Below are 14,399 nucleotides of genomic sequence, written 5' to 3' on the forward strand. Positions count from 1 at the left end.
TCTTATACTTCTCCAACTACCCTGGTCATGTACTAATTGTGGCCATGTTGTCCCTGCAAACGTCGTAATGTCGTCCGCACACCTAACTTTCTGCCACCCCCTGCTACGCTTCCCTTCCCTTCGAATCCAGTCCGTAACCCTTAGTGACCATCGGTTATCTTCCCTCCTCATTACATGTCCTGTACATGCCCATTTCTTTTTCTTGATTTTAACTAAGATGTCGCTTACCCGCGTTTGTTGCCTCACCCAATCTGCTCTTTTCTTATGCCTTAAGGTTACACCCATCATTCTTCTTACCATAGCTCGTTGCGTCGTCCACAATTTGAGTAGAACCCTTTTCGTAAGCCTCCAGGTTTCTGCCCCATATGTGCGTACTGGTAACACACAGCTCTTATACATTTTCCTTTTGAGGGATAGTGGCAACCTGCTGTTCATGATTTGAGAATGCCTGCCAAATGCACCCCAGCCGATTCTTATTCTTCTGGGTATTTCAGTCTCATGATCCGGATCCGTGGTGACAACCTGCCCTAAGTAGATGTGTTTCCTTACCACTTCCAGTGCTTCGCTACCTATCGTAAAGTGCTGTTCTCTTCCGAGACTGTTAAACATTACTTTAGTTTTCTGCAGATTAATTTTCAGACCCATCCTTCTGCTTTGCCTCTCCAGGTCAGTGAGCATGCATTGCAATTGGTCTCCTACGTTACTAAGCAAGGCAATATGATCAGCGAATCGCAAGTTGCTAAGGTATTCTCCTTCAACTTTTATCCCCAATTCTTCCCACTCCAAGCCTCTGAATACCTCCTGTAAACATGCTGCGAATAGCATTGGAGAGATCGTATCTCCCTCTCTGACACCTTTCTTTATAGGGATTTTGTCGCTTTCTTTGTGGAGGACTACGGTGGCTGTGGAGCCGCTACAGATATCTTCCAGTATTTTTACATATGGCTCATCTGCACCCTGATTTCATAATGCCTCCATGACTGCTGAGGTTTCGACTGAATCAAACGCTTTCTCGTAATCAATGAAAGCTATGTATAGGGGTTGGTTATATTCTGCACATTTCTCTATCGCTTGATTTATAGTGTGAATATGGTCTATTGTTGAGTAGCCTTTACGGAATCCTGCCTGGTCCTTTGGTTGACAGAAGTCTAAGGTGTTCATGATTCTATTTGCTATAACCTTAGTAAATACTTTGTAGACAATGGATAGTAAGCTGATCGGTCTATAATTTTTCAAGTCTTTGGCGTCCCCTTTCTTATGGATTAGGATTATGTTAGTGTTCTTCCAAGATTCCGGTACGCTCGAGGTTATGAGGCATTGCGTATACAGGGTGGCCAGTTTCTCTAGAACAATCTGACCACCATCCTTCAACAAAGCTGCTGTTACCTGATCCTCCCCAGCTGCCTTCCCCCTTTGCATAGCTCCTAAGGCTTTCTTTACTTCTTCTGGCGTTACCTGTCGGATTTCGAATTCCTCTAGGCTATTCTCCCTTCCACTATCGTCGTGGGTGCCACTGGTACTGTATAAATCTCTATAGAACTCCTCAGCCACTTGAACTATCTCATCCATATTAGTAATGATATTGCCGGCTTTGTCTCTTAACGCACACATCTGCTTCTTGCCTATTCCTAGTTTCTTCTTCACTGTTTTTAGGCTTCCTCCGTTCCTGAGAGCCTGTTCAATTCTATCAATATTATAGTTGCTGATGTCCGCTGTCTTACGGTTGTTGATTAACTTAGAAAGTTCTGCCAGTTCTAATCTAGCTGTAGGGTTAGAGGCTTTCATACATTGGCATTTCTTGATCAGATCTTTCGTCTCTTGCGATAGCTCACTGGTTTCCTGTCTAGCGGCGTTACCACCGACTTCTATTGCGCCCTCCTTAATGATGCCCATGTGATTGTCGTTTATTGCTTCAACACTAAGGTCCTCTTCCTGAGTTAAAGCCGAATACCTGTTCTGTAACTTGATCCGGAATTCCTGTAGTTTCCCTCTTACCGCTAACTCATTGATTGGCTTCTTGTGTACCAGTTTCTTCCGTTCCCTCCTCAAGTCTAGGCTAATTCGAGTTCTTACCATCCTATGGTCACTGCAGCGTACCTTGCCGAGCACGTCTACATCTTGTATGATGCCAGGGTTCGCGCAGAGTATGAAGTCAATTTCATTTCTAGTCTCACTATACGGGCTCCTCCACGTCCACTTTCGACTAACCCGCTTGCGGAAAAAGGTATTCATTATCCGCATATTATTCTTTTCTGGAAACTGTACTAATAGCTCTCCTCTACTATTCCGAGAGCCTATGCCATATTCCCCCACTGACTTGTCTCCAGCCTGCTTCTTGCCTACCCTGGCATTGAAGTCGTCCATCAGTATAGTGTATTTCGTTTTGACTTTACCCATCACCAATTCCACGTCTTCATAAAAGCTTTCAACTTCCTGGTCATCATGACAGCATGTAGGGGCATAGACTTGTACCACCTTCAATTCGTACCTCTTATTAAGTTTCACAACAAGACCTGCCACCCTCTCGTTAATGCTATAGAATTCCTGTATGTTACCAGCTATTTCCTTATTAATCAGGAATCCGACTCCTAGTTCTCGTCTCTCCGCTAAGCCCCGGTAACACAGTACATGCCCGCTTTTTAGCACTGTATATGCTTCTTTCGTCCTCCTAACCTCACTGAGCCCTATTATATCCCATTTACTACCCTCTAATTCCTCCATTAACACTGCTAGACTAGCCTCACTAGATAGCGTTCTAACGTTAAGCGTTGCGAGGTTCAGATTCCAATGGTGGCTTGTCTGGAGCCAGGTATTCTTAGCACCCTCTGCAGCGTCACAGATCTGACCGCCGCCGTGGTCAGTTGCTTCGCAGCTGCTGGGGACTGAGGGCCGGGGTTTGATTGTTGTATTCATATAGGAGGTTGTGGCCAAGTACTGCACCAGGATGGCCAATCCTGCTCTGGTGAGAGAGTGCGTTACCGGTTCTGGTCACCGGGATCAGGCCGCACTCTTACTGGATCAGGCTTTCTCCGTTCCTGAGAGCCTGTTCAATTCTATCCATATTATAGTTCCTTATGTCAGCTGTCTTACGCTTGATGATTATCTTAGAAAGTCCTGCCAGTTCTACTCTAGCTGCAGGGTTAGAGGCCTTCATAGCTTTCATACATTGGCGTTTCTTCATCAGATCTTTCGTCTCCTGCGATAGCGTACTGGTTTCCTGTCTAATGGCGTTACCACCGACTTCCGTTGCGCACTCCTAATTGATGCCCATAAGGTTGTCGTTCGTTGCTTCAACACTAAGGTCCTCTTCCTGAGTTAAAGCCCAGTACCTGTTCTGTAGCTTGATCCGGAATTCCTCTAGTTTCCCTCTTACCGCTTACTCATTGATTGGTTTCTTATGTACCAGTTTCTTCCGTTCCCTCTTCAAGTCAAGGCCAATTTGAGTTCTTACTATCCTATGGGCAATGCAGCGCACCTTGCCGAGCACGTCTACATCTTTTGTGATGCCAGGGTTCGCGCAGAGTATGAAGTTGATTTCATTTCTAGTCTCACCGTTCGGGCTCCTCCACGTCCACTTTCGGCTAACCCACTTGCGGAAAAAGGTATTCATTATCCGCATATTATTCTGTTCTGCAAACTCTGCTAATAACTCTCCTCTGATATTCCTAAAGCCTATGCCATATTCACCCACTGACTTGTCTCCAGCCTGCTTCTTGCCTACCCTGGCATTGAATTCGCCCATCAGTATAATGTACTTTGTTTTGACTTTATCCATCGCCGATTCCACGTCTTCATAAAAGCTTTCGACTTCCTGGTCATCATGACATGATGTAGGGGCGTAGACTTGTACTACCTTCAATTTGTACCTCTTATTAAGTTTGACAACAAGACCTGCCACACTCTCGTTAATGCTATAGAATTCCTGTATCTTACCAGCTATTTCCCTAATTATCAGGAATCCGACTCCTAGTTCTCGTCTCTCCGCTAAGCCCCGGTAGCGCAGTACGTGCCCACTTCTTATTACTGTATATGCTTCTTTTGTCCTCCTAACCTCACTGAGCCCTATTATATCCCATTTACTACCCTCTAATTCCTCTAATAACACTGCTACACTCGCCTCACTAGATAACGTTCTAACGTTAAACGTTGCCAGGTTCAGATTCCAATGGCGGCCTTTCCGGAGCCAGGTATTCTTAGCACCCTCTGCTGCGTCGCAGATATAACCGCTGCCGTGGTGAGTTGCTTCGCGGCTGCTAGAGACTGAGGGCCGGGGTTTGATTGTTTTATTCATATAGGAGGTTGTGGCCAAGTACTGCGCCAGGGTGGCCAATCCTGCTCTGGTGAGAGAGTGCGTTACCGGTTCTGGTCACCAGGATCAGGCCGCACTCCAGGCCTGTTGGTGCAATTTTCTCAACACACGGTTTTTTTTGTATTTTCCGGTGGAGAATTGCGCGGCACCGGGATTTGAACCACGGTCCGCTTGCATGGGAGGCGGATACTCTAGCGTCCCCGCAGGAGCTAAATTAAAAATAAATTATGCGGTTTTACGTGACAAACCACTTTCTGAATATGAGATACGCCGTAGTGGATGGCTCCAGAAATTTTGATCACCTGGGGTTCTTTAACGTGCACCTAAATCTAAGTACACGGGTGGTTTCGCAGTTTGCCCCTATCGAAATGCGGCCGCCGTGGCTGGGATTTGATCCCGCGACCTCGTGCTCAGCAGTCTAACACCATAGCCACTGAGCAACCATGGCGGGTCCCGCAGGAGTTGTACGCCTCATTCAACCTACAGTGGTGCCTTATTTGATCAGTCAAGGTGGACCAATCTGAGCTCGGTTATACCACACGGGTGGCACTCGGCTAGAGAACCTGGTATACATGACCTGCACATGTCCGGCCATACATAGTTTAGGATATACATAATTTCTAGGAGGGTTCCCGTACAATGATAAACTAAAAGCAGAGACATAAAAAAGAAAAAAAAGGGGGGGGGAGGAAGAGAACAGGTGATTTGAGCTCCTGACCCTTGGATGTTACCCGGAAAGATAGCTCAGTCGGTTGGTTCGTCAGGCCCCAGGTTACTTTGAAGCGCGATAGCTCCTGCTCCTAGCCTCATACTTACGTGGAAAGGAACTGATGTCCGCGATGGTTGAAAGTGGTTGGAAGGCATACTTTCTTGGAAAAATGGCCGCCCGTGGAGAAGAGTCAACTCGAGCGGCTTTAGAGACTAGGAAAAGATTGATCACGTGCTCGGCGAGCACGTGATGCGAGCGGGCGTTGCTTTGTCTCTCGGGCGTTGTTGCTTTGTCTCTCCGTGTAGTAGTTAAGAGAGCCAGTTTAAGGGAGGAGAAGAAGGAAGGAAAGGAAAGTTTCTGAAGCAAATATACGGAGTGCTAAATAGTGTCACGTACTAGTGACGATATAAGCAGTAGTGACGATGATAACCAAGTCCACGTGTCAATAGCAAGCTATAAATTCGCCATTTATTAATCATTCATTATTCGTATAAAAGGAGGTGCCGGAGTGATTGAAAACAACAACGGTCAGAGGGACCTCCTATTAGTAAATTAACACTATGGAAATTAATACATTATGGCAAGATAGCAGTGACAGGCATCAGATAACAGTAAGGTAATGAAGCACGTAATGAAATACAAGAAACGTGCTTACAATAACTGAAGTTCAACTCAAACACAAGCAAAAGAAAGACAGATACTGCGTATCAGTAAGTACAAATTCAGTAGTTGACACATTAAAGAAACATATGAATGATATATTTCAAATTCGAGGTTATTGTTGCCGATAATCAGAAACAGAAATATGCGCACAATATACGAAGTACAAGTCAAATATATGCTATGCAACTAAATATATACAATTTCAAAATAAAGCTATAGACAATGGCAGATACAGAATAAATTTAATGTGTTGGACAAACACACAGCCAATAGAAAAGCTAAAATTTCTGAGAAGACACAAATTAAAGCAGACAATGGGAGCTAGAGAATAAAATCGATACGTTAGGCCAATACAGAGGCAATAAAAACTAGAAAATAATTCTGTATACAATGTACGTTTGTAGTAATGAGTGTGTAACCAGGAGTGCGCCTAATAAATCTGTCTTCATATCTCTCTTGAACGTTAAAGTTGTGCCGCAGACACAATATTAACACTGATTTTATATGGTAATTTATTACAGTTACAGTACTTAATGGCTGTAAGAAGTGCAGTAAACATTCCGAGTGTAGTGTTTATTCGAGGCAGTAAAAATTGTTTTGCGAGGAATCTCTCATATTGGTAATGCTGATAATAGCATATATATAGATGTATCAATAAATGATTTTATTCTTTAGTGTGCAGCATACTAGTAAAACCAATTTGAGCTTGATCGCATTTTGTAATAGTAGGATCTTTAAGGAAGGGAAATATAGTACTGCATGTGGCATGTCACTAGATAAATTGATGATCTGAAGGCTTGATTTTATAAATGTTGCAGATATGGCATGTGCGTGGTGTACATCCCCAAACTGAGATGCAGTGGCAACGTAAAAATGCGCAATAAAGTGAAGTTCTTATATTTTGTGGAAAATGTTATCGCGTTAAAATTACTACTCTTATTCTAAAACAAATTTCTTTGAGGTCATGCCAATATGCAAGTTATACTTCAAAAGGGGCTCTAGTTTGATGCCAACGAGCACAACTTCACGTGCAGGTAAAAGAACGTGAGTTTTTAAGATGAACGGTGCTGCAGGCGCTATGACACATTTATGTGTATGAAAAAGCAAAAAGAGCGTTTTATAACGACGGATCTGTAGTTTATTACTTGTGCACCACGCCGATAAATTGTTTAGGTCAGGAGTTAATTGGTTTATTACAGCATTTACGGATTTGCTATTAGTAAAGATAGTAGTGTCGTCAGCATATGGTATAGATAAAGTACCGGTTCAACAGTGAGGAACATCATTATTGTACACGAGGAAATGTAAAAGGCCTCAAAACGAGCCTTGTGGGACACCCCTGGGGACAGATTTAGCACCGTGAGGATGAACCAGCAAAATTTACAACGCGTATTGGTCGTCAGGTAACTGCGGATGAGCGAAAAAACTGGGCCATGAATGGCCAGAGCTTCAAAGTTGTAAGAAAGAATGCTATGACAGGTTGTGTCAAATGCTTTACTGAAGTCAACAGAAACTGAGCCAACGATATAGCCGTCGTCAACGGCTTCTTTTATTTCGCCAGTGAACTACGTTATTGCTATTTCTGTCTGATAACTATTAGAAACCAGTGTTGCTCACGCGAGAGAACATTAAATTTGTGAAAGTAGTTTGGTAAACGGTTGTACGATTGCTTTCTCAATACATTCCCTGAAAAAGGATAGCATGTACATCGGACCATAGTTTGAAATTAGTTCTTTGTAACCTTTCTTGAATATAGGACCTATTTTACCGCGTTTCAATTTTTCGTAGAGAGCGCCTATTTTAAGCATGCAGATAATATTGTGCGTGAGTAGATCGGCGATATTGGATGATATCAATTTTATTTTCGGCGATTCTAAGTCATCAAGGTGGGAACCTGTAGTCGTAAACTAGCAATTGAATTGGACACTTCTTTGGGTCATGAAAGGTACAAGTAAATTGAATTTGGGGTTTGCCTGAATACTGGCTGTGGAATACTGTCTGGTGAATACCTGTGTAGCACAAAATACAGGATTTAATCATTTGCGATGTCAGTGGTTTTCGTTCCTGCCTTTGTTCCTGTATTAAGTTTCTTCAGTGTGCAGTTTGATGAAGACAGGTGAAGAAATGAGCTAATGGTATCGCAGGCTTCGCGGGTATGATTTCTGTGTTTAACGATCGCTTTCTCAACGTAGGAACACTTGGCTTCATTCAAGAGTCTGGTAACTGTATTAAAATAAGTTATGTACCGCCACTTACGACTTACAATAAAGGGTTGGCGTTTTATATATTACGTTCATTAATATCACGTTTATTATGACGCTAGCAAGTTTATTAATAACTTTAAAGAGGTTTCCTGTTGTCCAGGGCTTTGTAGGGTTTTGTCGCGGCTGAGAACCAGTGAGTATCCTGTGTTCGGCTCGTAAACTGTGAGTACATACTTCCAGCTTTGTTTTTAAATCAACGGAAAATTAGGATTAGGTCTCGCATTGGAAGAGTCGAGTTGCAGTTGATTTCTGCAATCTGAATAATGAAGGTAGTGGCGTGAAAGTTTTAAGCCGCGGTGGTACGGTGGGTTGATAGATTTTAATAGAACGGGCACCCGATAGTTGTCCTATATGGGAACGGTGAAAAAGCCAGCGCATTGCTCTAGGTGTAAGTTTTGATAATACACTGTTAATGAGTTAGATCCTCCTATTGGAGGACATCTTGTGGGCACAATTATTAGTGAATCTAGGCCATATCCTGCATATCAGTTGGTGTAATTGAAGCAATGACTATCAGAGGGGTTACAAATAGCTATGTTTACGTTACGAAGGATAATGACATTTTTGTTTTCGTTTGCAATGATGTTCAAGATGGCATCTAGCTGGGAACAAAAACTAACGGAACAAGAAGATAGCGAATGATGTACTGATCCAATATTGTATTTCTATTGCTAGCTGAAAGTAAAGATTTATCGAATTCCAAGCATACAAATTCAACGTTAGTGCAAGCAAAAGCGTGATGGTGCCGACGATGATGTGGCTGGTTATTTTGGACCAGAGAGAGACAGGAGAAATATAAAAGGCAGGGAGGTTAACCAGATGCAAATATTCGAATTGCTACCCTACGCTAAGGAGAGATGGGAGGTTAAGTCATAGCAAAATAGTGATAAAGAAAGAAAGGAGCATAGACATAAAATCACAGTCGGTAACTGTCACCGCACACCGTCACCGCAAAGTAGAGTAGCATTTGCAGCACTATGAACATCTGTTCAGGCTAGAGCCGTTTGTCCAATTTTGATACCCTTAAAAATTGCAGCAGTTCCCTCATCACCCTCCGCTCCTTTGGCTTTCATGTCGACATTCCAAAATAATTTGGTCCGTTATAGGACATTGTTCAAAGCGCGCTATCACGATTGCGAGCGATCGTCTCTGCATATTGTAGCGAGGACAGTCACAGAGAAGGTGCTGAAGAGTGTCCTCGCTACCACAGTCAACACACCGGGCGTCGTCCGCCCATCCGATTCGGAATGCAAAAAAACTTCGTGAAGGCCAGCCCCAGTCATATTGGACAAAACAGGGTAGCTTCGCGACGGCAGAGTCCTGCTGGAATGCAAATGCGTAAACAAAAGCCTAGGTTGTGCAGCCAGTTGTTTTGAAAACTTCCTGTGTTCCACAAAAAGAACGTGACATCACGAGCGAGCATTCGAAGTTTTCTAGCCGCATCTGTCCTTGATAATGGTATCGGCTTGTCTTCGTCGCCATGAAGAGCCGACCGAGCAGCGTTATCGGCGTGTTCGTTCTCTGTGACGCCGCAGTGACATGGAAGCCACTGAAGTGTCACGTGTTCTCCTTTCTCAGGCAAGGCATTGATTACTTGTGTAATCTCGAATATCAGTTGTTCGTGCCGTCCACGCCCCAGGGCTGATAGCAAAGACTCTAGTACTGCCTTCGACTCACTAAATATTGACCATCTTCGAGGTTGTTCTTGCCTGACGAGACGAAGTGCAGCGCGAAGAGCTGCTACTTCCGCAGCCGTCGGTATCTTTGGGTGACACATCTTGGAACTGATGGTGATGGCCTTCGCTGGGAAATCCAGGGCTCCAGAGGTGTACTGGAGAGTTGACGATCCATCAGTATAAGTTTGTACGCGGTCGGCGTACCTCTCGTGCAAAAGAAGCAGAGCTAGTTGTTTAAGAGCAGGGGATCACAGCTCAGATGTTTTCGTGATTCCTGGTACGTCGAAGTGCACTGCAGGTTGAGACAAACACCACGGAGGAATCAATGGCTTAGTTGCGGGGGTGAAGCCTGATTGAAGGTGGGGGTTATAATCCTTATTCACAGTACGAAAGTATGACTGCGGCTTCTCTGGCGGTAGTGTTGCCAGATGATGAGAACGCGCAGGGGCAAAGAGCCTAAGGTGCAACCTGAACACTTCGCCAGCAATGTGTGCTTGTATGGGTGGGCCCCGGGTGATTGCAATAGCCGCCACTGTCGATGTGCATTTTGGCAAACCAAGACAAACCCTGAGAGCACGAGCTTGAATAGCCTTTGGAGCACGAAGACTTGTCTGGCAAGTGTTGGTCAGTACGGGCACACTGTATCTCAAGGAGCCCAGAAAAAGAGCCCTGTACAATTCCAAGATTGTATGCACTGACATTCCCCAAGTCTTTCCGCCCCGAAAGTTGAAACGCTGACGGATTGCTGTCAGACGCTCCATCACGTGCGGTCACGTGCGGGCTCCATGAGATATCTCTATCAGTGATTATGCCAATAAATATGCGAGTCATCTCATAAGAAATTATCTGACCATTTATTGAGATGGCGCAGGGTGTCTTGGACGAGAATTGCTGAACCATCATACCGAACATCCTTACGTACATATACTTCTCCTGTGTATCCGGGAATACCAAATAACTTGCTATGAGCGTTAGTATGGCATATTTATTATAGGCGAATGATAGCGAAAGGTATATTTAGATTAGAAAAGAAGTCGATCATGTTGTGATAGGCAATGAAGATGCTATGTACGTTAAAGCGTGTCAGATATTTATAGGTAAGCCTCGTGTTATTAAGCTAATGTTTTAGTTCTTCTAAAATATAATACGTTGTCTGAAATATTTATTTGATTATTTATGAAAAGATTCGAATGGCTACGAGGCGATTAGCTAAAGGTGCCGTGTGCTAGAAATGACGTAAACGCGGCTCCCTTCTGTCTTTCGAGCTCTAATCCGGTGGTTCTTCGTCCATAGGAATTCCCAGTGCTGCTGTGTCTTTGAGCAAATTTGTGGCTTGAGCAATCAGACATTTGTTGTCTTGTGTTCAGCGGTCGTTAATAAAGACCTTGGTATCTGCAGACGGGGGGAAAGCGGGAGTGTTAGTGTTTAGTCGTGCTTTCTGGGCTATACTTAAAAATTCAGTCCTTTTGTGCGGGAACAGAAGCGTGCTAGTTTATGCTTATCCTCCTTGGCAGGGACGAGGTGAACAATGTCTATGTCAGATGGCGCCACAGGCGACTAATCTTGTCCCCGATTTTTTGCAGAACAGCGGCATAGTTATTGCCCTGTCACACGCCACACCCTTGACCTCGAGAGTGTTTATACAAGAATACTGCTCGAGGTCCGCCACCCTTCTAGCCAGCATTTCGTATTATTTTGCGAGCATCTTGCTCTCCGCACTCACAGCGTCTCATTTTCCCCTAAATTCTTGATACAACTGGTTGATCATTCGCAAACTTTCACACATTTATACGATTTCTCGCCTAAGGGCGTCAACATCGTGAGCGAGTTGTGCATTGCTAGACATCGCTAAAAAACCGCGGGAGTCACCCCGGCAGCAGTAGGCGTTACAGAACAGACGCGACAAATGCCGCATAAAAGGGAATACCAAGCCGCCCAGCGAATGAGTACGGCTTAGAGGCGTTTTAGAGGGAAATGAGGATAGCTATAGGGGCTTCTTGGAACGTCATCTTTTCCTTTTCATTTTTACCGGAAATTTTTTCACGTGTTGTATGACGTTTCGACGGTGTATATACAGCGACGAGAAGTGGAAATAAATCTACTGTTGAAAGTTAGTGCTGTATACGTCAGTCGTGCCTTTCTGTGGTTGTTGTTCAGCTCGCGCTACAATAAAATAAGATGTGCTGCTACCAAGTGAAGCATGAGGCCAGGCGGATCCTTTATTGCAGTGCTGGTAGCTCCACATCGAGATCAGTGGTAGCACTGCGAGATGTCAGTAGGTGTTCCCGGTGATGTTAAGTGGTGGTGCTGGTGGGCGTGAAGTTCACGTGCCAAGGTACCTGAATACATGTCACCGCAACGGTCGTGGAAATCAGCGCTTGTTAGTGACCGCTCTCCGATGTGCGCAACAAAAAAGTATGGCTTAGCGTCCTTTCCTTGTTGCGACGGCTGCTGCTAAGTCTGCAATCATATTATGCCTATAACCTGCGCTACACATTCCATGGCCTGGACAAATGTATGTCTTTTTCGTAATGTTAACTATAACGGCGGCTATAATCCCTGTAGCTCAATAATCCACACCGCGGTATTTTTATGGCGTCTATTATTTCTCATCCCATCGGTCCTCACGTAATTCTGAACTTGTTCTCACGGTTCTGCTTTAACCCGTACATTTGTACCAGCAGCATGCAGTGACCTTACACTTCCCTTTTTAAGGATAGCGGTTAACTGCCAGTCGTCACTTGATAATGTCTTCCGTTCACGCTCGAACGCATTTATATTCGTTTGTCCACTTCCTTCTCATAATCACAAATGCGTAGCCGAGGACGGCTGAGAAAGTTGCGTGATGAAATTTTGACATTCCAACGCGTAGTACGGGGTCAGCTAGCACAAGAGAATGGGTAATTGAGATTATTAGTAGATGCTTTGTTCAGTAGCATGCGTAAGTACGCTGATAATGATAATAGTGATGATGATGTTTTACCCTGGGCATAATCTTGGGAGCACCAGCTCACCAGCTTTAGAATACGCCAAAGAGCCACATTAGCTAATTATGTAACGTACCTAGGGCTTGGCGTTGTCGAGACCCAACATAGGTGACCGATCAGACCAGCACTCCGAAGCCACTGATTCTCTCGGTACAGCGCTAGCATAGAACCCGGTCTTGGCACTGAAACACGTCCAAAGAGAAGTAAAGGATAAGTAAGCTGGCGACGCCTCTTCACCAGGAAACGGCTATATCACAATTTTTGTGCCATGTAAGCATGAATTAAGGCTCATGAATTGCATATTAATATACTGGTTGAAAAATAACAATAATGCGTCCCTTGCATTCGCAAGCCCATGTACACTGATCCTCTCGCTTTCAGCAATAAAGAAATTGTTGGCGTTGGTGGTACATCACAATGATGTGCGCGTTCACCAGCTCGGTGGCAGGTCAGTGACACTGCCAAAAAACAGCGAACATTTTCCATGAACGGTTCTAGCTGCAACGTCACGCCAGCAAACACTTTCGAGATAAAAAATGAAGATAACTATGCCGGCTCTGCCGTTAGTGCTACCTTAATACCAACCTTAGAGTAGGGATAATCACCCTGATAGAAACCGCATTAGAAGTTTTCCCAAGGACATAAATTATTGAGATGGTAACTGTTACAATTGCAGACTTGGCACAAAGAGCGCACTTAGGTACCGATGCTTTTTTGACGGCCTTACGTTCTCGTAAGCTTTAGTAACAAAATTAGGGCAGCTTTCCCAATAAACTTTTTTTCTTCGATTTCGCAGCCAGCCTCGCAGTGCACAAACACCTCTATGGCGGCGTTTACTTCGTGGACTCTCTACCGAAGACTGAGACGGCGAAAGTGAACAGACCGGCACTGGTTCGCTCTCTCATGCGAGCCTAAATCTCATGTGACTTATGCCAAATAAAAGATTTGGCATGACAGCCCTTAACACGCTAAGATGAGTGGCGCTAAGATTAGTGTACGCTGCCAACCACTCCTCAGATGTGCGTATTATCATGTCTAATAAAGGGAAGAACTTACAGGGTCTCTATTGAAGCGTCACCCTGGCCATGCTGTAGTTCCCCTTTTTTATATAGACTGGCACTTGCTGGTGAAGATCCTGTTGCCAGGGGAGGCAAAAGGACAATGCAGCATGTTGTAGGAGTTGAAGAAGAAACACGGTGAACATTTTAGGGCGTTTTTTTCAGTGAAGGTAGGCGGTGTTTTTGGCCGTACTATAGGATGCTATGTGCTGCTGCTCCGGTAATTATATTAACGCATGTATATATAGATATATATGCGATAGTTATGTATATGCCTCATGAAAATATCAGGGAACCGGCTCATGAAACCCATGTAAGTTTCACTTAAAATGGACGTAATAGTAAGCGCAGCTCTTTCTGTCTAACATTCGAAAGTGCACCGCCCTGTTAATAAATAATGCCATATCTTCAACAGCTTTTATATATATTTGACTTTCTTTCATTTCGCCATTCGGTATGTGCAGCTGGTTCTGTGTTAATTCATGACCATATCATAATGTCCACTAATAAGGACAAGGACAGGGGAAGACAACAAAACGATGACACGGGCGGTAACTTTCAACTGATTGATTGACGGCCACACGTGCCAATATATACACAAAAATAACATGCGCAGAACGCAGCACGAAGACCATTCATCAGCCTAGCGGGGCATTCACTTTTGAAAAAATTGATCTCTTACTTTTTATTGGCTCGTAACACCAGCAAGCATGCTTCGTGGTGAACATGAAAT

The 14,399-nt window shown here is 44.2% G+C and overlaps 1 protein-coding gene across 1 annotated transcript in view; it reads left to right on the forward strand.

Annotated features, from left to right (window-relative positions):
* The window catches only part of LOC135920583 (luciferin 4-monooxygenase-like), a 124,108-nt gene extending 110,585 nt beyond the window's left edge, over window positions 1-13,523 (forward strand). The window contains exon 7 of the mRNA XM_070536525.1: window positions 13,405-13,523. Coding sequence (XP_070392626.1) covers window positions 13,405-13,523 — 119 coding nt within the window. The remainder of the gene's footprint in view (window positions 1-13,404) is intronic.
* The last annotated feature ends 876 nt before the right edge of the window (window positions 13,524-14,399 follow it).

This window comes from Dermacentor albipictus, chromosome 3 (assembly GCF_038994185.2).
Source record: "Dermacentor albipictus isolate Rhodes 1998 colony chromosome 3, USDA_Dalb.pri_finalv2, whole genome shotgun sequence".
Lineage (NCBI taxonomy): Eukaryota > Metazoa > Arthropoda > Arachnida > Ixodida > Ixodidae > Dermacentor > Dermacentor albipictus.